A 24,276-nucleotide genomic window follows, 5' to 3' on the forward strand; every position below is an offset into this window, starting at 1 on the left:
TTTGGATGTACCTCTCCTTTTTTATTTTTAAAGACTTGACTAGTACATGAATAGATGAACTGGAGGTAATTTGGGTTTCGTATACAGATGTCAAGACATTTGCTAATTTAGTAGTTTCATGTGATTTATTCCAAAAAGTTACAGATGATAAAATGATCATGTGGCAGACAAAAAAGTTGTTAAGGCTAAGGATTGTAATAGAACATTAATTAAAATATTTGTTAGAAAACTCAGAACACAGTGCAGATTGAATGACTATACCTTATTATTCCTGTGTGTGTGTGTGTGGGGGGGTGGGAGCTAGGGAAAAAAGCTAAGGAAATGAATGATAACAAATCAATTATTTTAGCAACTTCGATAGAAAAAAATCTACTCAGTTTATGCATTAAGTAACAGAACCCAAACTGAATTGTATTTCAACTATTACTGCATTTCCATTTTTAATTAATAAGCTTCCCCCCCAACAGGGTTTTGCTATAAAGTTCAGGCTGACCTTGAACTCATGATCCCTCTGCTTCAGCCAAGGGCTGAGACTACAGATATGTGGCAATATACTTGGCTTTTTAGCTGTATTATGACTTTAATTTCTTACTATCAGGAAAAATAGGCTATATACTTTTTAAAAAAAATTATCTTTATGTGCATTGGTGTTTTGCCTGCACGTATGTCTGTGTGAGGGAGTCGGATCCCTTGGAACTGGAGTTACTGATGGCTGTGAGCCACCATGTAGGTGCTGTGGAAGAGCAGTCAGTGCTCTTAACTGTGGAGCCATCATGCTAGCCCCAGTCCACACGGTTTACACACGTGTTATGTACATACTAACTCTCATCACTTAAGTTCTGTCTGTGATTTGGGGTGGGTCTGGAGTTATGATTTAAGAGCCTTTCACTTTTATCATACAAATGGTTTAAAACTATAAGAATAAATATTTTAAAATAGGTAATTGTGCTAATTACAATTCTTTCAAGGTAATTTTAATCCTTTAGAAACAATGCGAGGGGTAACCTAACTCATGTCTTCCCCTGCTTATACAATGGAATACACCTCATTTGCAAACTGGAAATTACCAACCACTTGGTTATTTGGAGATATCTACTTAAAATGAAACTTCTATGTAACTGACAGTTTAGACAAACTCCACAGCTCAGTTCATACAACGGAACCGGTTAGCAGGCCGGGGGCAGCAGCTGTAAGTGAAGAGGGGCACGTGAAAAGTAAAAGGGCTTGAGAGAGAGTCTTAAGTGACCAGAACGTGAAAAAGAAAGAGTTTTGTTGTTGCTGCTTTGTTTTTGTCTTATAACCTAAGGAGGCAAAATTTCACAAATAGAAATAAATAGGCAAACATCATTAACCAAAACCCAACTCCTCACCTGTGAAGTGAGGAGGTTGGTTGTGCTGGTCTCAAAGGGTTTTTTATCTCTTAAAGCCTTTTATTTTATTCAATACCATCAATATATATGCCTAGTGGTACACACACACACACACACACACACACACACACACACACATATGTACATACATGTATATATCACTTATTTTTCTTTGCTCTGTATGATTACTCTACATGCTTTAAGTATTGTTATAGCAAAGTCACTGAAAAATAACCTTTTGCTAGGCATTCTTTAAAACGATTTTGTTCTCTTTCAGCTTTATTTATAAAGGTTTCCTGATGCTGCTCCTCATAGATGAAGCGCAGCGTGGTGTAGACACTTACAATAGCATCTGCTACTATGAAGCCAAGGAAAGAGCTGCTTTGAGATCTAACTGCCTCTCACCTAGAGGATCAGGTTCAGGGAGTTTTCTGTTGCTATTACGGTGTGAATGGTTCTCTGAAGCCATTTAGAAACAACCAAAGTTCTCAGCAGCAACAATCGACCCTGTGCTATGTCAAAGCACATCAGATGGCTGGCATTCCGTGCCTGGAACAAACGCTATTGCTCATTATGCGAACACATAATGAAAGGATGTGGGCAAAGACCAGAATGTAAATTGGAAGCTGACTTCTGAATGTGCTAGGCAGCAGTCCTGGGCTGAAACACTCAGTCTAATTTCAAGAGACAATTCCAAAGTAGTTCTCAAGAGAAAGGACGAGGTATTTTTCAAATATTTGTTCAATATGAATGGGGAGGGGTTGCCAAAAATGACTTTTTATGCTGGCATGCGAGCTCTTGGAGGGAAGTCAGCCTGAGTCACTGGACACATCAAAGGCAGAGAGGCCAGTGAATGGAATTACTGCAGGCTGTGTGAGCAAGCCAGATACCTGCGTTCATCTGCCCACTGCTGCGATTTCAGCCTCCTTTTAATTACATTAAAGCAGCTGGTACCACTGGTTACTGCAGTCTTTAGATTACCTTGATTGCTTGGTCATTATCTCTAATCAGCTGCTGCTTCTCATCTTCAAACTTTTGTACAACATCCTGGAGCCGCCTTTCTGCAGCGAGCTGCTGCCGACTGCTCTCCTCTTTCAGAGAGGAAATGGTTGTCTGAAGTTCTGCTATGATCTAAAATGAAAACAGCATGCTGTAACTTCAAATTCTCCAGCGAGAGGCATCTATTTTATATGTATTTATGCTTAACAAAAGAATGAATTTGCCAAAACTCTATTTCACAAACTGAACATTTTCAATTAACATATCACTCAGGATAATGCATGAAATTCCACGTAATAAAAGACTACAATAACTGTGAATGGCGGACAACTGCTCAACCACATATATCTGGAAGGCGTTTCACTCCAACATTCCACAGTATTTACTCATCGGGAGAAAGAACATCTGTGAGCTCAAAAAATGAAAAGCGTCAGACTATTTTACTGAGAAATAAACTTCTTAAGAGTGAGCAAGGCTGGTCTGACTTTTGTGAGATTTGTACCACTACCGCCACCAACCACACCCCCCGCCAAACCCGCTACCACCCACCACCTACCACCAACCACTACCACCACCACCAACCACCAGCACCAGCACCACCTCCACCAGAACCACCACTGCCACTGCCACTGCCACCACTACTACCACCAGCACCTTTATTCTTCGTGGTCATGCTCACTCTTTACCATCAATTCCACACAGTAAGTCTTGGGTATTCACTAATGTTATGTACTCTGTTGAGATCTGAAGTTTTTATATTGTTCGCTACTGTGAGATAAGTATGATTATTATCCTCTCTTTACAATGAGGAAACAGACACAAAGAGGTCAAACATTTTACATTGTTGAAGTCCACAGTCAGTTTCATCTTCTAACGAGCCAATTTCACTTCTGTTTTATAACAAAATTTTGGTATTAAAGTTCACACTTCTAAATAGGCTTCCTAAGCGCACACACTCATGAAAGTTTATTCTGGCTCAGTCCCTTTCATAGGGACTCCTGTAGCTCTTTCCACATTCAGGAGTTAGTTCCCTCCTGGGCAGGGTTCCCGCCACCTTCTCAAATTAACATCTGATGGGGAGCGCAATGGGCCCACTGAGAGCGCTGCTCTTCCTTTGTTTGGATGCAGCCATTGCCTTTTAGTCTCAACAGTGAGGATTGCTTTTGAAAGCAGGAAATGGTTGTTTATCTAATAAAAGAAACAGTATCGGTGTCCACAATTCTGAAACAGTATCAGCGCTTACAAGACAGCTCTGCTCTGGGAGCGGGATGCAGTTGGTGAGAAACATTGGGCTTAGCGGGCTTTCTTGATCTCAGTTTCCCACAAACAGGAGCACAGCATCAACAGACAAAGCAATAGAAACTATATGGAGGCCATAAAAGTCAAGTGCTATAGAAATATTAGTTGTCACAATGGACATAAACAGAGCATTGTTGTGATAAATATGGAGTGTTTACACTCAGCATGCAAATTCGCTGTAACAAAGGTTAAAATTTAATCAAATGTTAAGATTATTTTGAAATGAAGAAATTCATAAGGGCAGTATGAGAATATTAAATGGACCCTCTGCTGTGAGTGGAGGAATTCACTTACTGAGAATAGAATACTGTTCATCTATTTTAAGAATTTTGATTAAATGTTGCTTCCATGCAACAAATGTTACATCCGTTCAATTACTGCCCATAGCACTTTAGTCCATAGCAGTAAAGGTTAAATTCTCACAGTGAATGTCAAAAACTGAAGCACAGAGAAACCAGTTTCTAGTCACAGGCCAGAGGGGCTAGGGATAAGAAAGCCAGATTTCCTCAACCTACCATGAAATTGAAGATTGATATTTTATAGGAACATGGGCCAAACAGTAAACACAGCTTAGTATTTCAGTGTCTCAAGCTGAGTAAGCCAGAGCTTCATAGAAGTGGGAGCTGAACTCCGTAGTGTGTGTTTAGTCCTCCACAATTTTATCAAGTGTAGATTTGGTGATCTACCAGTCATGGAATCTACTTTGAAAGTACAAGGTATTTGTTTTCCTCTTAAAAACACTAGAAGTGAGCAAATCAATATTGAGTAGAAACGGGGGATCAGGAGTTCAGGTCAGCTTCAACTACATGGTGAGTTTGGGACTAACTTGGGCTATGTGAGACCTTGCATCAGGAAAAAAAAGTAAGATTGAGATTAGTACAGCTAGGATTTAAGATAAAAATATTCTGAGGTATTTTAAATGATTTTAAGGGCTCAAGATCAGGATATTCCTCATGTTTAGAATATTCTGGACAAGGCATACAAAAAGGAGTATAGGTTTTGGAACAATAAATGATGTTCAAGGAAGGTACACTTGCTTTTATAGTCTTTAGAGCGAGAGATAATGAGACTTCTATGGGGAAAAATGAGATTCTATTTAGAAAGCTACGTTAGATGTATAAAGGGGACATCAGGGAATGTCCAAACACTGGGGTGAAGCACCGCAGCTAGATGAGTACGTTGATTAGGAGGCAAGATGGCACTGTGTCACCTAAAAAAAGATTTAATATTTCAAATATCCCAGATTAGAAAGTCATCAGAATACCAGGCTAGAAAGCACGGTTTGGATTAGGAACACAGCATGGGCCTTTACGTCTATTCATTGTAGACTTTGGAGTACAAGAAGACAAACCTTCTGCCTTAGCTCAGTGCATAACACCAGCACTTAGCAAGTATTTAAGTAATGAGTTATAATGGTAAATTAAGTAGTGTAGTATCATGGTAAATAAGAAATAATCACCACTGGGAAAATTAAGACAACATAGTCTACCCTTTCCATAAGTAATAGTAAAAAACTTTTGAAAAAAAAGAATCTGTTATATACAATCATAATTGGGAAGCTCCAGTTTGAAGAGAATCATAATTAAAAAATATGAATTAAAATGTCACTAAATGCTTACCATGTATTTATTTCATGGTGAGGAGCAGATTAGGACATTTTCATGTAGATATGAAAAATTAACACTCTGACAAACAACAGGGGCTATTTTGGGAGGTTGCTATGAGCAGTCTGACCCATGAAAGCAATAATGGTTACTAATGATTGTTAAGCAATGAAACTTTGTGTAGATATTAGGATCTTATTTGAAGTCTTTCAGAATTTAAAATAGAGGTAAATTTTCACCTTTTATTTCTATTGATTTTTCAGATTGTGGGTACAGTTTGAGACTTTTCTAAAATTCTTCCTCTAAGTTCAATAGCCAACAAAAACCCTACCTAGAAAGGACAGGAAGGCCCTGGGGTTCCTTACAAAATACAGGAAGGTAGAGCCCTTTGCTCCCCTCAGCATGGCCCCTGGACAAAGTGGGGGCATGTGCCATACTTCACAGTCACTGGTATGCACATGAAGGTATGCTAGCCAGGGTAGTGGCAGGGCTGCTTGGCAGGGGGTGGGTCCATCTGGCAGCTGGTCCTCTGCAGCTAGGGAGATCTCTGCAAACGCGTACTGCTCTGTTTTGGAAAACGAAGAGTAGGGAGGAGACCTGAGTTTAGAAACTATGCTGAAACTGAGAAGGCCAGGTGAATACTAATGTTCAGACAAAAAGAACGCCTTTGTGATGGAGAGAAACAGCACGCCTGGAGCTGATGCCTCCCTGGCTGTTGTGGGGAAGGCTGTGTAGGCTCAAAAGGGGCACAGTCTCTGAGTGTACCTGGGGTTAAGTGCACATGGTCTACGAGGTCCAAAGCTTAATATGATCTTAAAGATCAAGTAACTAATTTCCCTCATGGGAAGGAAAGATGTCAAATATTTTCCCAATTTAAGTTGCTGCTCTCCTGAGTGTTAATGGACCCATCCCTCATCTGTTCATACTAGCACTGTTCTTGAGAGGAAGATTTTTAAATCCTGATAAACACAGTGAAGCAACTTGGCTTCCGGCACTCTCACCAGCTTGATGAGATGTGCATTAGCGATTCCAGAAAACTCGCATCTGGAAGCAGAAACAGCCCATGTTTCGGTTTTTTTTTTAATGTTCATTTAAAAATAATCTGTTTCTCAGCAGTGACTGGCACTGTAGACTGATGTTTTCAAACGCCAGTTCATGGCTATAAATACTCAGCGCATCAGAGGTGGGTATGGAGACTATTATCAGCATAAGGCTATCTTCCGTTTGACATCTATGTATTTTTCTGGCACAGTACTGCTCTTTCGTCTATAGAATGATTACAGTGCACGATAGCTTCTGGTGGTTTCCCACGTCCTTCTCCTTCATGTCTTGGAGAGAAATAGTAAGCTGTACATTTCCAAATTTTGTGGCGAAATTTCATCAATTCTTGAGCACCCCAAAGCACAGTGTATGATGAAAAGATTTAATCTTTCTTCTAGACCTTTTCCTTGGCTCTCTTATTCCTTTTCCTGGTGCGTTGTTTATATACCTAAGGTTGCTAACAGGTAGTAAATGTTTTAGTAATACGAAGCACTGCGTGCTTTGGACATTGGTTTTACTTACTCCTTAAAACTGTCTTAAGATGATAGCACTGATCTCCCATTTGACTCCTGAGGAAACTGAGTTCCAAAGGCGGCAGGGAAACTTGCTCCAGGTCACACACGTGGTAGGACTGGTTGGTATTCCAACTCTGTGGACTCCAAGCTTGGGCTTTCTTATATGCTACCATTTAATTTGCTTTAATGTCACCTAATCAGGCTTCTTCACACATTCCTGTAGGTAAACTTAAGGCTCCTGTTTCCAGTCTTGTCAACTAAGCAGTTTTGTTCGCTAGATTCCTTCTCACTGTCTGTGTCCTTCACTCCAAATAAAGCAGAAGGAGCGCTGTGCCGAGGTGTGGCTTTTCCTGTTTCTGTTTCAACTTCAGCTTGGGAGTGTTAAGATTCCTTTCAGGGGTTATAAGCATCGTTCAGTAGATTAACAAGGACATCTCTCCCTGAAGGACTGGGATAATGGTAACCAAGTCACGGTAATCTCTCTCATAAACACATATGACTATTCAATTAAACAAGACTTCTGGTTTTCTTAATGACATGAGAATTATATAACATGCCCATTTTAGAAATAATTACAGAATTGACATTTCCTGATAACTACATTCAAAGTTTTGCTGTATTAGGAAGGGAAAGCATTGGGCCAGGCTGGTATGTCAAAGGTCAAGATTGCCACTTTGAAGTCAGCTCCAGGCTGAGTCCTGGCTTAGTCACTTGCTAACTCCTATGATCTCATCTCTCTGATCTCAGATTTCTGCCCTCTACGGCTGAGCTGCATCCCCGGCCCTTAACTCTCATTTTCTCAACTGGAAAAATGGAGCCCACTAAGAAAACTGAATGAAGTCACCAGACTTGCGCCCAGAAATGTTGGATATTACCATTTGTTTTGTTGCTACTATTATCAGGTAGTTCATTAAATGGAACATGGATTTCAGTTTACATGCCATTGTATACAGGCAATGATACAAAAGCCAACTTAAAATCATTAGACATGGAAACTGTAGAATTAAATGGCTTAGTTATCCATCTACAAAATGAAGCTAAACGATGCTTGATCTAGCAGAACTTACAGAACTCCAGAGGTTTGAGACTCCCTAACTGAAGCCATTGGGAGAAAGAACAGTTCATGAAGCAGAGGTTCTGCAAGCGTCATCCTAGCAGAGGTGGCATTTAACTGTTAGCCTTTCTTACAGTAAACCTGCAGTGTTAACCATGAACAAGTGGTGGGTGAAGGGATTCTTTCCCACCCTCCAGAAGAAGCCAACTGTTGAGCTGACTATTTAACCTAGAATACTCTGTTGTTTTGAATCAGTCAACTAGCTCATGGGTGCAATGAGTTAGAATATTGAAAAGAAAAAAAGGTACAGATGTTATCAGGCTGCTTACATCACAGATGTAGGTGTGTACCCCTGCCTTGTGAAATGTCTTTCGGCCTGGGCTTGTTCAACCGTGCCAGCTGGTTTTACAACATCTTCCTCTGTGTGTATGTGTGTGTGTGAACATGAAGGTGTGTGTGCTGGTTCAAATGGCTCAATATGCACAATTGTTCCTGATTTTAGTAAGATGGAAATATTAAAAACATTTTTAATTTATTTATCAATCCATCAAAATATGATACGAATCCATGAAAAACTGACAAGAATTTGATTTAACTCTGAAGTACAAAGGCTTTGCTGTGTTGGTCTCATTTCTGCTCTTTGTTTTGGATTTACTGTTTTTTTTTTTTTTTTGTGTGTGTGTCTTTGGCCCATGCTTACCTGGGAAGATTTGGCAAGCTTCTGAGTGTATTCCTTCTCGATCTGCTTCAGCCTGCTGTTGGCCTGCAAAACACACGTACACGAACACACACACAGTGACCTGTGAGCTTGGTATCTCTTCCACATGCCTATCACCAGGCAGCTGGGATGCCTGCCAGATGCACCGCCCTTCTGGGCAGCCAGAAAACCACAGGGTTTGTCTTTGATCTGACGCCAACTATTCATCACTGAAGAAGCAAGAAAAAAAAAAGAGATCTCTCCTGCCAATTATTAGACAAACACAAGACTTCTGTGGATAGAAAGAAAAGGGGAAAAGGAGAGACAGAAATAGACAGCAAGTGTGACGGCTCAAAGGTAAAGGAAGGGGGAGAGGGAAGGAACAGGAAGGGAAAGGAAGACAAATGGGACAGGGAACTGGAGGAGGAGGAAGGGAAGGAAGGTGGCAAATTGAATACTCTTTCACCTTGGTTTAAAAAGAGAAACAGGAGCTCTTAGACAAAGGCAGATGTGAGAAGTTCAGACCACTAAGCAGAGTTGAGCCCCTACTTGGCTGAACACACAAGAACAATCTTTTGAAGTGACAAATATATCTAAATCAAACAGTTTTCTGTCCTGGAACTAGGGTAGCTTTCCCAGAATAAGTCCACATTGCTTAGAACGTGATTATCCTTCTGCCACTCATTTCTTAGTCCTTTAGATGTGACCCTCTTTCTGCTCTCTGGGAGTGCTGGGGATCTTCACTCTCTTCGTGCTCAGAAAGGTTCCAATGACAAGCCCTCCACAGGGCCCTTCCCCTGTCAACCACAAAGACCCCTCATTTCTCAGACACTACTCTTGTCTGCTTGTCCATCTGCCTGCCTCTATTTTGTCGTCTTTTTTCATATCTCTGTCTTTTGATTTCTCCTAGAGTTTCTTCAACTTTTACTTTAAGATGTTCTATGGGATTCGAGACAACTGCTGGTATAGATAGAATTTCTAAGGGTTCTTTCTTGTTCTATAAAACAGCATCATTATGAACTTCCATTTTACAAGTGAGGAAACAGAGGCACAAAGAGTTTTGATAACCTGCCCAGGAAATATAGATTAGAAAATAATGGAGCTGAGATTCACACCTGCTCCCAACACACACACACACACACACACACACACACACACACACACACACACACACAGGCATGCGCACACACACACACCACCACCACCACCATCACCACCAGCAGTAGTGGCAGCAGCAACAACAGCAACAATAACAGCAGTAGAACAGAGGACTCCTTACTCTTCTGCAAGCGTGCACAGCATCCACATGTACACAGGACATTATGAATTCTCCTGAGGTTATTTAGTGTCTGAAGATGTAGCCACATACCCATCTGTCAAGCACTATCTAAGTGTCTCTCCATTAAAGGGTTGTATATACACTAGTGAGTATTTTGGTTCTTGTCTTTCTTTTTAGAAACTTTCCACACATCTGCTGATCTTTGGTGTCTTTTTTTCTTAGAACCTCTACAGTTTACTGAAAACAGGTTGGATATGTACAGACTTCTGGTTGGATAGATGTCCCCATTAGGTTATGGCACAGAAGCCTGGTCTCCCCTGAGTCCTGCTCCCACTGGACTTTCTTCCTAGACATTTGCACAGAGTGTATCCTCTAATATTGCACTTATATCCCAGATCTGGAAGCCTTTAGATGAGCACCTGCGCACTGAGGACAGACAAGCCATCTTTATTTTATCCTAATTGTACCCAGTGTAATTTCTCATTCTATCTCTTTAGAGAGTCCCAGGGGTGGGCGTGGAATGATCATGTGATTAGCCAGCCCATCAGCTCTGAGTCATGCTACTTCCTTATTTAAATCTGAATCCATTTTCCAGTTGTCACCCTATCCCTGCTCAGATGCCTGCAGTTCCTGAATCCTTCCCCAACTTGGGCAGCAAGACAAATACTACTGCTTTTAAAGGCATTCTCCAAGACTTCTTTTCCTGAAGGCTGTTTGTACTTTTGGTATTCCAAGACCATTTTGGTCCAGCCCTTTCTCAAACTCTAAAATTTTGTTGACTGTTACATGTTCTGTTTCATTTTCCTGTCTTTTTGAAAGAATTATTGTACAAAAATGCATATGCCTGAGTTGCATTCCAAAGTTCCAATTTCATTCTAGTTACCACCACCACCACCACAACAACAACTCCACCCCCCCAACCCTGCAGCTATTTTAACATTCAGTCAAAACTCTAAGTCACAGTCCATGCCGTTTCTTTTTACTTCTTGTAGTGCTTGGGATCAAACCCAGGAATTCGAAATGTGACATCCATGTCATGTCCCCTCTCCAAGGTCCAGGGATCATTTAGAGGGAGGGCGCAGGAAGACTGTAAAGATCAGAAGAGGTGGATGACTATAGTAAAACTTTTCTGGACACAACTCGGCAGTTGAACTCCTAGTGTCTTGCCTGCACACACAAGATCAAGATCCACACAGGATCAAGCCAGACAGAATCCCAGCACGGAGAGGGGAGGTATCAGGGAGTCCCAACCCTAGGTGAGAATCTATTGGCAACTGATGGCTGAGAGAGGGGGAAATCTGTTTTCTTTGGGGATGAGGTCCTTGAATTGATGGAGGATTCTCATTGGCTAATAAACCAACTGCCTTGGCTTTTTGATAGGGCAAGATTTAGATAGGTGGAGTAGACAGAACAGGAAAAAGGAAGTGAGGTAGATGGCTCAGACAATTTCCCCACCTCTCCTCTCTGGGGCAGACTGCCATGCCTCTCCTCAGAGAGAGAGATGTGACGAAGCTCCAGCCCAAGATGGACATACACTAGAATCCTTCCCCGGTAAGACACCACTTTGTGGTGCTACACAGATTATTAGATATGGGTTAGTCAAGATGTGAGTAATAGGCCAGGCAGTGTTTAAAAGAATACAATTTGTGTGTTGTTATTTCGGGGCATAAGCTAGCCGGTGGCTGGGAGCCGGGCAGGACAAAAAGCAGGCCTGCCCGCAGCTTCATCACTACACTTGAATGGCTAGCCATGCCCTAGTGACAACCCTAAATCCATGCACATATTGGTAGCACTAAGAGAATAGATGAAATTGGGAGGGATTACTGGTAAGGAGAAAGCAAGGAAGCATTGCAGGGGAGAAAATAAAAGGAAGGCTGGATTGCAACACATTATATACATGCATGAAATTCTCAAATAATGAAAACAATCTTACATTAAGAACAAACCAACCCACAAAACAACCCAAGGGCTTTGTGCATCTTGTACCACTAGGCTGTATCCCAATCTTTTATTTCTTACCCGTTGATAGAACTTCCTCAGGGAGTGGAGAAAAATCAGTAAGTTTAAGGTCAGCAAACGATTTCTTTATTTGGATATCATGATGAGATGAGGAAGCAGCCCAGGCTGGGTTCTTCATCCCAGCCCTGCGTCTGAAGTGATACTCATGAGATCCTGGGAAGCTGGTCTGACCCCTAACAAAGTACTTGATAAGAAGTGTTTGTTCAATCAACAGATAGATATATAGCGCCCAGCCTTCTCCTGTGTGATCGCCTGCGACCTACCTTTGAAGCAATCCTTTCAAAATCACGTTTTCCTGGACTCAAGTTCAAAACAACTTGGTATAGTTTATTCCATAGATCTCTGCCTCTCTGAGCCCACCAAGTCCACAGTCTGATTTTGTTTCTTAAAGTTTAGCAAGGGCACGAGACTACTGCTATTAGTTTAAGAAGTTGTCAGACTCTGTCCCAGCTCTGTGACAAATACAGCAACTCTCCATTACTGAATTAGGCCACTTTGAACCTCTTGAGGTTTATTGGTTTTGGTTCCCATCCTGCTAATGTTACTTATCACAAAATGCTTGATGAAGTATTTGTTGCTTTTAAAATAAACACTTACAGAGCTCTTACCATGTGCCAGGCACTGTTCTAAGTGCTTTAAAAATATTTACCCACTAGAGAACCTAAAACTTAACTGCAGTGTCCTGAAGAGACGCTGGTCAGCCAGGAAAGGCTGTCTCGGCTGCGGTTCCTCTGCGGAACCTGTGGCTAGCTGGCCCCAACAAGCTAGACAAGCTCCTTTACTGATAAATAGCTAACTCATCCATCAAGTGTAAGGCTACAGAATTGCACAAAACACACAAGAATATCTCTTTACCTCTGTACACTTCTGCCTGAGTGTGAAAAGGTACTTTTTAAAAGTGATGTTCTAGATGGCATGATTGTCAATAAGAAAGATAAAGTAGGGAAAAGAGGAGGGGGATGAAGGTAGAGGGAGGTTTGTAATAAAAAAACCACACAAGTTCTCGAAGACTTCCTAGGTGGGGTCTTTGAGCAAATACCTGCAGGAGATTAGGAAGCCACGGGCAACTCCAAGTGCAAGTGCTCTGAGTCAGATGGAGCGCAGGACACAAAGGGCAGTGCAGGAAACTAGTAACCAAAGCAGTTAGCAATGACTGAGCTGAGCTCTGAGGCACTGTTGGTAAGCGTAAGGAATTTGTTTTTAATATGAATAACATGGGAAATTACTGAAGTATTTCCTGTAAAAGAGAAAATGTAATTTGTTTTAAGTAGTAATAAGATCACTCAAGATTTTATTCGGGGCAAGAATCAAACAAAGAAGCCACTTAGACTGCAGCTGCAAATAATACAGGTTGGCAAAGGGGTTTTGAGACACAGGAGGCTTCGGGAAAGACCTGAAAGAAGGACCAGTGGATACATCACTCCATATGGAGAGATGCGGCAAGCATGACTTCAGGGGCTGGAGAAGTGAGTCAGTGGGGAAGACACTGGATGCGTAAGTGTGAGGACCCGAGTTCAGTTCCCCAGACCTCATATATATATGGTGTGATAGTTAAAATCTGGCACCCCTGCAGAAAAATGGCAAGAGATACAGGTGAATCCCTGAAAATCTATAGACCAACTAGCTTCTTGTACATTGTGGTCAACAAGACGAGACTGTCTCAGACAGGGTGAAGGTAAGGACTGACACCCAAAGTTGACCTCTGACCTGTACATGCACACCATAGTCGTATGTACTAACATGCATTCATGCACACAAAATTAAAGAAACAAACTTTTTTTTGTTCTGAGTAACTAGAAAATGAGGTCATCATTGATATGGGAAAAGCCACAGATGGAACAGGTTTTGGGAGGAAGATCAAGTGAGAACTGTTGGAGACATTAAGCTCATCCATGGTTGAGGTGAACATTTTTTTTTGAGCTTTTGAGTCTAAAGTTTGTGGGAGATGTGTAGGTTAAAAATATAAAGCAAGAACTTCCTAATGTGTACCTAGTGCATAAAATCATGCTGTTACATGAGTTTGTAATACACTGAGTACATTCCAAATATTCTGTTCTGGGACTGCAGACGTCCAGAGGCTAGACAATGAGGAGAAAGGCAAATAGAAGAAAAGGCCAGGGAGATAAGCAACCAGAACAGGAAATCATTACACCAAGTTGGGGAAGGAGGACATGGTTGGGGTTTGGTGTCAAATACTGCATGAGGTCATGTCTAGTGAGGACAGAGAAATGTTCACCTAGAACTGGCATCATGGTGGTCACTGCTGACCTGGAAAAAGAAAATTTTGGTATAATGCAAGGGACAAAAGCAGTATGAGAAGGAGTTCAAGAGAAAGGAGGAGGAGGCATTGGCATAGAATCTAAATAGTTGTTTCAGGATTTTATTTTACAAAGGAGAGAAATGGGGGAGGGGCACTACAGAGGTAGGTAAGGAGAGTGCTGATTTATTTTCCGTAAGATGAGGGTAGTCATGTGTCTGCAGACAGATGGAATGACACTAGCATTAGAGTAGAAAATGGTATAGATGATGCCACAGACATGTTAATGTGTTACCCTTTCTTGCAGGGTTCTGTTCAAGTGGTGGACAGAGAGGGTCCTCACCATCCACCTTGTTTGGGACTGGGTCTTATGTTGCTCACCACTGTCTGCATTGTTGACTCTCAGGCGTCCAGACAATCAGCTGTCTCCATGTCTCATGTCATCATAGGAGCACTGGGGTGACAAGACTTGACTTCGTTTGCATTACATGGGTCTGGTAAGTGCTTTGGCCCACTGGGCTATTACCCCAGTAAAACACCCTGAAGACAGGTCTGGTCATCTGGGTAGGACTGCACCACTCTACCAACAAAAAACGGTGAGAGAATTCCTAACAAATATTTAATTTAAAATATCTACAGACCACTTGAGCTTCAAAAATCACTGCACTTTATTTCCAAATGAAGGTGCACACTTAGCCAGGCATGGTGGCACATACCTTTAATATCAGCACCTGGGAGGCACAGGCAGGTGGATCTCTGAGTTCAAGGCCAGTCTAGTCTACATAGTGAATTTCAGTATAGCCAGAGCTGTCTAGAGAGACCATGTCTCAAAAAATGGAAAAATTTAAAAAGGCGCTCATTTGTGAGGCGTAGATAAGAATCACAGTTTCTATTATGACCAAGATGGGGTAACAAGGGTGATAGTTTACGTGCCATGATAGAGTTATAAAACCTGACAAGCGTTTGAAGAAATAGTTTTAGGATACTGGACATCAATAAACATAGGAATGTAATACAGAGAAAGGAAACAAATGACGTAAACTGTCTCTGTCCCTTTGACTGATTTGCTTCTTTGCTTTTCATCATCAGCTTTGCGGTTTCCCTCATGCAAATCTGTTACATATTTTCTTATATTTATACTTAAGAGTTTAATGCTGGAGAAAGACTCTGTAAATGCTGTTATGTTGTCAATTTAAAATTCCATTTGCTCATTGCCATATCCAGGAAAGCAGATGACTTTCGTATATTCGTCTTGCATCCTGAGACCTTCCTGTATTTGCTTATTAGTCCCAGGACTTTGCTAGTTCATTTGGATTCTCTACAGAGGCCATCACAACATCTTTAAACACTAGTGCTAGCTCTTCCCCCCTCATCTGTGTAACTTTCTTCTTCCTGTCTGGTTGCATCACCTATAATAACCACCAGCATGATGTTGAAAAAGTGTGCTGAGGAGACAGCCTAGCATTGATCTTTGCCATAAAGGGAGAGGTTAAATCACAGGTGAAATGTTATTAACCCATGGGCCTTTAGTAGACCCTCTTTCTCAAGTTGAAGTTTCCCTGCAGCTTGACTGTAATGCTAATGGCTCTCTAGAGGAGGAGACCTGATGAGGTATGCAGATATCATGCAAATCAGAGTATTGCACCCTTGCAACCAACTGTAGTCCTGCCTGCAATGACTCCATATGAAGCATAACAAGCTATCCCCACCCCCAACAAAAGGCAGCATCAACTGTCTCTATGTCTGAACTTCACCAAGCTGTGACTCTCGGAAGCGCGCCTTCATATTGGGAATAAAAAATCAAACACAAGTGTAGACTGGAAGGAAAGAGTTTTATCATTTTTTTGGATATTGTTGGATGGTTTACATGTATATGTGTTCTCATTTTACTTTTACGTGTATATAATATGTACATAATATAAATGCCCGTGTTTCATTTAGCTTGTGACATCCTTGTCTAACATTTTAGTCCTTTAATTTCGTTCTAATTGACTAGATTTTACAACTGTACAATGTTAATCCACTGTTTTATCTCTATTTCACTCTTCTGACTGTCCTCCACTATTCTACACAAAAATCTACATTTGCATATCTAAAGCACTCCCACTTCCAACCCATATTGCGCCCATCTCTTACTGTATTTCTCCTTTCTGCAGAACCTCTTCATTCCACTACTCAAATACTGACATCATCTACTCTTAGAAACAAGTCTGTGTAGGACGCTTCCCACCAGTACCCCAATGCTATTCTCTCTGGATTTCTTAGAGCCATGCAAACTCGGTACTGCGAATAAACAAGTGGAGTGCCACTGTACCTCCCCCTGAACAGCTCCAGCAAGTGCAGTGTCAAGCAGAGTCCCTTTAGAGGAATCCCAGAAAATGAGACAAAGAACCACACAGTGGGGGAAAAGGAGAATTTAAAATAGGAAGATATATCCAGTCTAAAAGATACACAATAACACAACCAAGAAACATGAAGAATATAAGCTATCAACCCATTATATTCTGTCCTATAGTGGAAACCAAAATCCTCCAGATGGATGAAAGAACCCGAGAAGGAATTCAGAATCTTACATTTTTAAATGTACTTTTTAAATTATTTTGTGTATGCATGTTTCAGCATCTGTGTGTGTTATTGAGGTTAGACAGGTCATGGTGGGCATGGAGGGGTTAGAAGGTAACTTTGGGAACTAATGTTCTCCTTCCTCTAGTTCTGGGGATCACGTCGGGTCCTCAGACTATGAAGCAAGCACCTTTACTCACTGAGCCATATTATGGGCCCTGGATCTTGCTTTTGAGAGGATTAATGATCACAAATAATCTTCATAGACACAGATGACTCCGTTAAGGGATTCTAGTTGAGACTTTGAAAAGGTAGTTTCTAAAGTAAAGAAAACAGCAAATTAGAGGAGAAAGTCCAAATTACAGAGGACAAATTCAGCAAGGAGACTGAAAAATGGAAACAAAACCAAAGAATTTTTGGGAATTAAACACTCAGATATTTTATCAGAGCACATTTACTAGAATAGCTTATGGCCACTAGTCCTAGGTAGTCCCGAGTGGCCGACAGCATGCTGCAGATGGGCGGAGCCCAGGAGCTGCTCCATCCACAAAGCTGGATGCTTCAGTAATGGCGATGAGTTTAGTAATCTTTAGTTCATAGCTGAAGGACAAAGAAGCGGATACAGATGTGACTGAAGGATGGCAGCACAGTAATGGAACACATGCATTCACCAGCAAGAAGCAAAAGTCACCAGGCAGACAAGCAATACCCACCTGAAGGAGCTGCCCAGCCCAGGGGAGGGTCTTCTCTCCTTGACAACCATCTTTCCTGAAATTGCCTCAACAGACCCACCAGAGGCATGCCTCTTGACTTCTGATCCCTCCAGCTGGTAACTGAGATGAACCATCACATAAAAGGTTGTGGATTTTTTTTCATGAACAGATGTTGAATTCTGTCATCTGTCAATATGACTTATATGATTTTCTTCTTTAGTTTGGATTGCATTAATTAGTTTTTAAATGCTGAGTCAGCCATGCACAACCTGGATCATGCACACCCATCTGATCATGGTGTTTGTTTTTGTACATTTTGGATTTGATTTGTTACTTTTATTTAAATTTAGGAACTCTGTTCCTGAGAGATAATGTCCTGTCATTTTCTGGTAGAGTCTTTGTCCAGTTTTGTTAGCAGGGTCCTGTTGACTTAGCAGGATGCATTAGGAAATAGTCTCCCTCTCTTTAATTTTACAAAAAGACTATAGAGGATCAATATAACTTCTTCACATGTTGATAGAATTTATCATTAAATATGACATCCTAATGCTTTCTGTTTTGAAGTGGAAGGTTATTACTTGCTGAGTCCTCATTTTAAGAGCTACAGAGTTCCTCTCAAGAGTGAAATCATGCTTGGTACCAGAAACTTAGCCAGTTACATGGGGCTAGTGAAGTCCTGGATCTTAGAAAAACCTACAGCTGCCACTTCACCAAATCAATGCAACCCCTAACTACATTTTAAGTATTTGTCCTTATACCCAAACCTAAGTGTAGTTCTGACCCCTCATCAAGGAAAATTGTATTTACAACAGACAGAGACCACTACAGACATCCACAACTGATCAAAATGAAGAACTGTGGAGCCCAGTCCAAACTGATGCACATATTATACAACTCCTGTATCTAAGGCTCAGGGCTCTTTTCAGAAAAAGAGTCAGAAAGAGTATAAGACCAGAGGAACAGAAGTTTTCTGTGAAATGGTGTCTCCTAGAAATATCACAGAAGCGGCATCAAAGAAGTCTCACCAACATGGCTGTCTGGAAACGACTTGAACAAGAAGAGACCAGTGGGCATGCTAATGTGGATGGAGGCAAGTTCAGAAATCCTCAACCTTAGACAACTACAGGCAACTAAGTATTGCTGAGATCAGGAGAAATAGTCTTCCTCAGGCTGAGGTGCACCAATTGGTCATCCAATACCAAATGGCCAGCCCTGAAAGCATGAGTACAAGCAACAGTATACAGATGGAACAGGTTCTATTTTTATATTTAGCTGCACATACACATCAATAATTAAAGAACAAAAGGCCATGAATTTGAAAGTGAACAAGGAGGTAGGTTTTACATGGGAGGGTTTGAAGGGAGGAAAGGGAAGGGGGAAATGATGTAATTATATTATAGTCTCAAAATTTATTAAAAAAAGAAGCTATAGGGCTACTAAGATTGCCTATTTCATCTTATGTGAGATTTCCTTTCCTTTTTTTGCAGCAGTTAAGAGAACCTCTTCTACATGTTAAGCAACCACTGAGCCTTACAAAACTCTAAAGAATAACTACTCAAATAGCATTTCTTTGGGATCTCATGGAACCCAGGTTGACCTTGAACTTTCTATGTATCCAAAGATGACCTTGAACTTCTGATCCTCCTCAGTATCAGGATTACAGGCATGTACCACTATAGTTGGCTTTCAAATAGCAATTTTACAAATAAAGCATTCAAAAACTAATTCAAAGATATACTAATTTGATGCATGATAAGGAATGACAATAGGAAAACACTGTTTTTGTTCTCCAGAATTTATAATGTTTGGAGTAGAGTAGAAAATGTTGCAGTAAAAGTCACTAAACTTTACAAAGTACAACAGCCAAATCTGAGCTGAGGTGTGTCAGGCATGTTCATTGGTGTTCTGTGGTATGATACCATACAAAGTGCCCATGTTCAATGTTCAGAACCAAGGCTGAGTGAAGCAGTTCCAAGCAACACAGCAACACATGCAAACACATGAAACAAAGGAACACATGTAAACAAATGCAAACACATGCAACATAGCAACAAATGCAAATGCTGTTGGGAACATCCTTCCATTAAACAATTTTGAATTAAGTTTTTTTTGGTGTGTTTAGAAGCCTTTTACTGTTGCCATTTTTCAGTGACTCTGTCATTTAGTCATATGACCTCATATAGAGTCACAGATCACAGTTTAAGAAGCTATGATTTCAAGTATGCTACAGAAGTGGTTTAGGGATGTTCATTATAGCCAGTTGACTGATGGTTTTGTAAAGTTCAATTATATACTGATTTTCCTGTGTGCTGGATATTTCTGTTACTCACAGTTGGTGTTGAAGTCTCCAAATATAATGTGGATTCATCTATCCCACCTCAGAGTTTTAGCACCTTTCCTTCACATATTTTAATAATCTACCTTAGGGGCATACACATTAAGGATTGTTCTATGTTTTTTTTTTTAAAAGATTTATTTATTTCTTACGTATACAACATTCTGCCTCCATGTATGCCCACATGCCAGAAGAAAGTGCCAGATCTCATTACAGAGGGTTGTGAGCCACCATGTGGTTGCTGCGAATTGAACTCAGAACCTCTGGAAGAGCAGCCAGTGCTCTTAACCACTGAGCCATCTCTCCAGCCATTGTTCTATGTTCTTGAAGACTTATTCTTTAAACTTATACAATGCCTCTATTTCTGCTAAATTTCCTTGTGTTGAAGTGTACTCAAAACTTAATGGGTCACCCACACTCATAACACTAGTGTGTAAGTGTGGGTGACCCCGATCTGAGGCCCTGAGAGCAGGAGAACTGGTCCTGTTCCTTGTTGTAGGACACAGTGGGTGAGCTGGGCAAAAAGTGTTGGAGACCTCACTTGGGTAGTGACCATGAGGGTAAGCTCAAGGACCGACAGATCCAGCTACCACTCAGGCCCAGAACCAAGGCTGTGAGTTGGCCTCCTCCAACATCCACCAAATCTATGAACTGTTGGAGCATGTGAAGGTGATGAACCTACACATCCAAAACAGCAGGATCTCCATGACACAGGACAACAATAGGATATCCAAGAGGAGCCCAGTGAGAGCCCACTATTGGTGGCAGAGCAGAGGCCAGAGGCCTCAAGCCAGACCAAAGATTCCTGGCAATGAACACTTGTAAGTAAAGATGAATGGCCCGAAGGATAAACTGTGTGACTCAACAGGCCACACTACAGCTTCCACAATATTCTTTCTTTCTCCCTGAAACCTCTTTCTTGCTTGTTTTGTTACTTTGTTTTGGTTTTGTTTTCGGACAGAGGTTGCAATGGCAGAGGGCAGATGCAAGAAGATGGGGAGATAAGTGGGATGGGAATGCATGATGTGAAATTTATAAATAAACAACAAAAGCTAAAAAAAATTTGAAGAGTAAATAAAAGAAACCAAACTTAATGGAACTTTCTTCTGACTAAATGAGGACGGCATATCTTCCTCCACTGCTTTACTTTTAGTCTGTATGTGGATTACAGTCAAAGCAGGTTTCTTGTAGACAGCAAGAATTTAATTGGATTTTAGTTTTGACTCACATGGATAATTTCTGCTTTTTAATTAGTATATTTAGGCCATTAACATCTAAAGTGATTAGTGATATAATTAGACATATTTGTTATTTTTTCTATTTCATACCTATCTTTATATTCTTTTCTTTCATCCTTTTTCTGTCTTTTATGGTTTTAACTGAACATCTTATATGATTCAATATTTTTTCCTTTTTTATATATCAATCATATTTTAGAATTTTATTTTTAGTGGTTACCCTAGAGCACAACCTTCCCAATATTGTGACCCTTTAATATAGTTCTTCACGTTGTGGTGACCCCCCAACCATAAAATTATTTTAATTGCTACTTTGTGTGATTTTGTTACTGTTATGAATTGTAGTATAAACATCTGTGTTTTCTGATTATTCTTAGGTGAACCCTGTGAACAGGTCATTTGACCCCAAAGGAGTCAAGACCCACAGTTTGAGAACCACTGCCTTAGAGCTTACAATATATTCTACTGTCAAATCACTCCATAGATACAACAACAAAATAATCCCAACCTTTTCTGCCTGTCCCCTTAAAAAGCAATTGCCATTTGTTTTATATGTAATTGGGTTGCATAATTCCTGAGTACCTATAGCCATTACTGTTTGAATCTGTTAAGGACATCTGGTAAATGCTGAGCATGATGGTGTAAGTCTGTAATCCTAACACTTGGAAGGACAAGGCAAGAGAGCTACCATGAATTCGAGCATAAGTCTGTAATCCCAACACTTGGAAGGACAAGGCAAGAGAGCTACCATGAATTCGAGCATAAATCTGTAATCCCAGCACTTGGAAGGACAAGGCAAGAGAGCTACCATGAATTTGAGGCCAATCTGGGTGGGCTGCATAGTGAAACTGTCTCGAGGAAACAAAATAAAACAAAAATCTGTTAAGAATTATTTCATTTATTCTTCTACTAATACTCTTTCTTTATATGGATCCAAGCCTATGCCCCACATGGCTTTTCTTCTCCATAGAGAACATGCCTTAGCATCTCTTACAGAAAGGCTCCACTGTAAGAAGCAGCATGTTTCATCAATTTTTGTCTGAGGAACAATTTCTTCACCACTTTCAAAATAAAGAATTTCAGATTTCTGGGGAATTTTTCTCTCAACACTTTTTACTCTAAATGTTTTACTCTAGATTCTTCATGCTTGATTGCTTTTTAGAAAGTAGATACAATTACTATTTCTGCTCTTTATAAGTAAGGTATTTCCCACCTTCTGGCATCTTTAAAACATTTTGAGAACTTGTTAGGATATTTTAGCAGGGAAGTTCAGTATTCATATACAATTGACCAAAGAATAATGGTCTTCTTGTATTAGGTCATGTGGCTTTAGGAAAGACAGCAATGGACCAATGAGAGAAGGCAGGGGCACTCTTATAGAAAGCCAGATCAGTCAGCCAACCCTGATGATCAATGTGGCATTTTGCAGCCAGATCACTCTCACATCCTAAAACATATTTTGATTTCTTGATAACCAGATACTTTATGTTAGGTGTAAGTTTCTTCAGTAAACGTCTTTTATAGGGGCTGGAAAGATGACTCGGTGTTTAAGAGCGCATACTACTCTTGTAGATAACCTAAATTCAGTTCCCAGAACCAATGCTGGGTGGATCACAAACGAAGATAACTTTAGTTCCAGGAAGACCCCAGACCTAAAAATAAATAAATAAATAATAAATCTCTTAAAAAGTCATTTACAATATGGTATAAGTAGGGCTGGGGGAGGAGGTGTCCTAGTGGTAGGGATAAGAGGGGATCCCATTGTCCATTAAATGGTGGCCAGGAATGAAGACCAAAGATGGTAAGGGAAGCTCCAGATGCAATGAGGGCTGGAGCAGGCTGCATTTGACAGCTCATACTGACAGCTGAAGATCTTCTATTGGAGTGGGATGTGGCAGCAGCTGGAACCCTCCAGATAAAGATTGCAGAAGTAATTGAGGGTGCAAAGGTAAGGGAAGTAGCGTATGGCTAACTGGAAACTGTTTTAAACCCCAGGGTGAAACCTTCTGTGGCCCCACCAATGGGATGGCTGGGTACTTGGTTTCCCTACCACTGCACAGGCATGGAGGGACACACACTCCAGATCTGGTTGGGAACCTTTTGGGCAGGTTTTGGTCACTCCCTTCTCCATGTAGGCTTGACAGCTCATTCCTGATTTGTTTTAGTCTTGGCTTCATTTGAATGCACATGCACCCAACCAATCAGGGCCTAGCAAGCTCTACATAAAAGTGCGCTCCAGTTTGTTTGTCTGTCTGATTTCCTGTCGCAGTTTCGTCTTCAGCAGGCTCTGCTTAGGTCCTGGTTCTAAGACACTTTCTTCAGAGAAAGACTGAAGGTTTCAGTCAGGCTTCCTGGATGTCTAGTTGAATAGGGAAGTGAAGAAGGCTGTGGCGGTTCTCAAGGCATGCAGAAGACAGATACGACCAAGTCATTCGCCCAGGCCTGTTGCTCCAGCTGCAAGCAGGGCAACTTGTTCCAGCCTTCAGGAGGCGAGCCCTGCTACCCAGCTACTGGGCCATCAGTGATCTGTTAACTGTTAAGCTTTTCTGCAGGGATGGCTCTTGGTTGGCATCTGAAGCCTGTGAGAACTGAGAGCTGTGATTGGTCAGCATCCGTTTCTACTTTTTATTCAAATTTCCACTCTCCCATCTAGACTGCTATGGTGTGGCCAATCAGAGCTCTCCGTGTTTGTTTCCCTCTCACTGCATAAGCGCTGCAGTTGTGGGAGGGTGAGATAAGGACCTGGATGGGGACTGGAGAATCTGCCACTCCCTGTGATTATGTCAGTCTTCTACTGAGCCTGCGTCACTAAGCTAGGAACCCAACTGGTGTCTCTCAGCCCTTCCTTGTCTTAGGTCAGGCAGGACAGCTGGAGGGAGCTGGAGTTACACACTTCCCTTTCTCCACACAGAAGGTCTGAATGAGCTAGTGTCGATCACTTCCCTTCTTCTAGGTTCCTTGGACTTGGAAAAGTCTCCAGGAGGTCAGGCTCTGGTAAAACGCCTCTGATGAAGGCAGGCCTGATTAAGGGTAACAAACAGAATGCCATGCTGTATCGGAAGGGCCACTGCTCCCTTTCTCTGTGAGGAACATGCATGGATTTTTCTCTAGTATTCATTGTGAGAATCTGGTGGGTTTTGGAGGTAAACTCACTAGCGTTTTATCTCTTAGACTTTCCCAGCCCCAGTTCAGGCTGTCCACTGATAGTGGCTCCTGCAGAGCTTTCTCTGAGTAGGATTCTCTCTGACAAGCTGTGATTCCCCACGACTGCTCTTCAAACTCTAGACCAGGAAC

At 41.2% G+C, this 24,276-nt stretch overlaps 1 protein-coding gene across 10 annotated transcripts in view; it reads right to left on the reverse strand.

Annotated features, from left to right (window-relative positions):
- The window catches only part of Cep112 (centrosomal protein 112), a 387,843-nt gene that overhangs the window by 81,495 nt on the left and 282,072 nt on the right, over positions 1 to 24,276 (reverse strand). For all 10 annotated transcript variants that reach the window (XM_038328187.1, XM_038328186.1, XM_038328182.1 and 7 more), the window contains 2 exons: positions 8,583 to 8,645; positions 2,352 to 2,501 (listed from right to left, as the gene is read on the reverse strand). In XM_038328187.1, the coding sequence (XP_038184115.1) occupies positions 2,352 to 2,501; positions 8,583 to 8,645 (213 nt within the window). The remainder of the gene's footprint in view (positions 1 to 2,351; positions 2,502 to 8,582; positions 8,646 to 24,276) is intronic.

This window comes from Arvicola amphibius, chromosome 4 (genome assembly GCF_903992535.2).
Source record: "Arvicola amphibius chromosome 4, mArvAmp1.2, whole genome shotgun sequence".
Lineage (NCBI taxonomy): Eukaryota > Metazoa > Chordata > Mammalia > Rodentia > Cricetidae > Arvicola > Arvicola amphibius.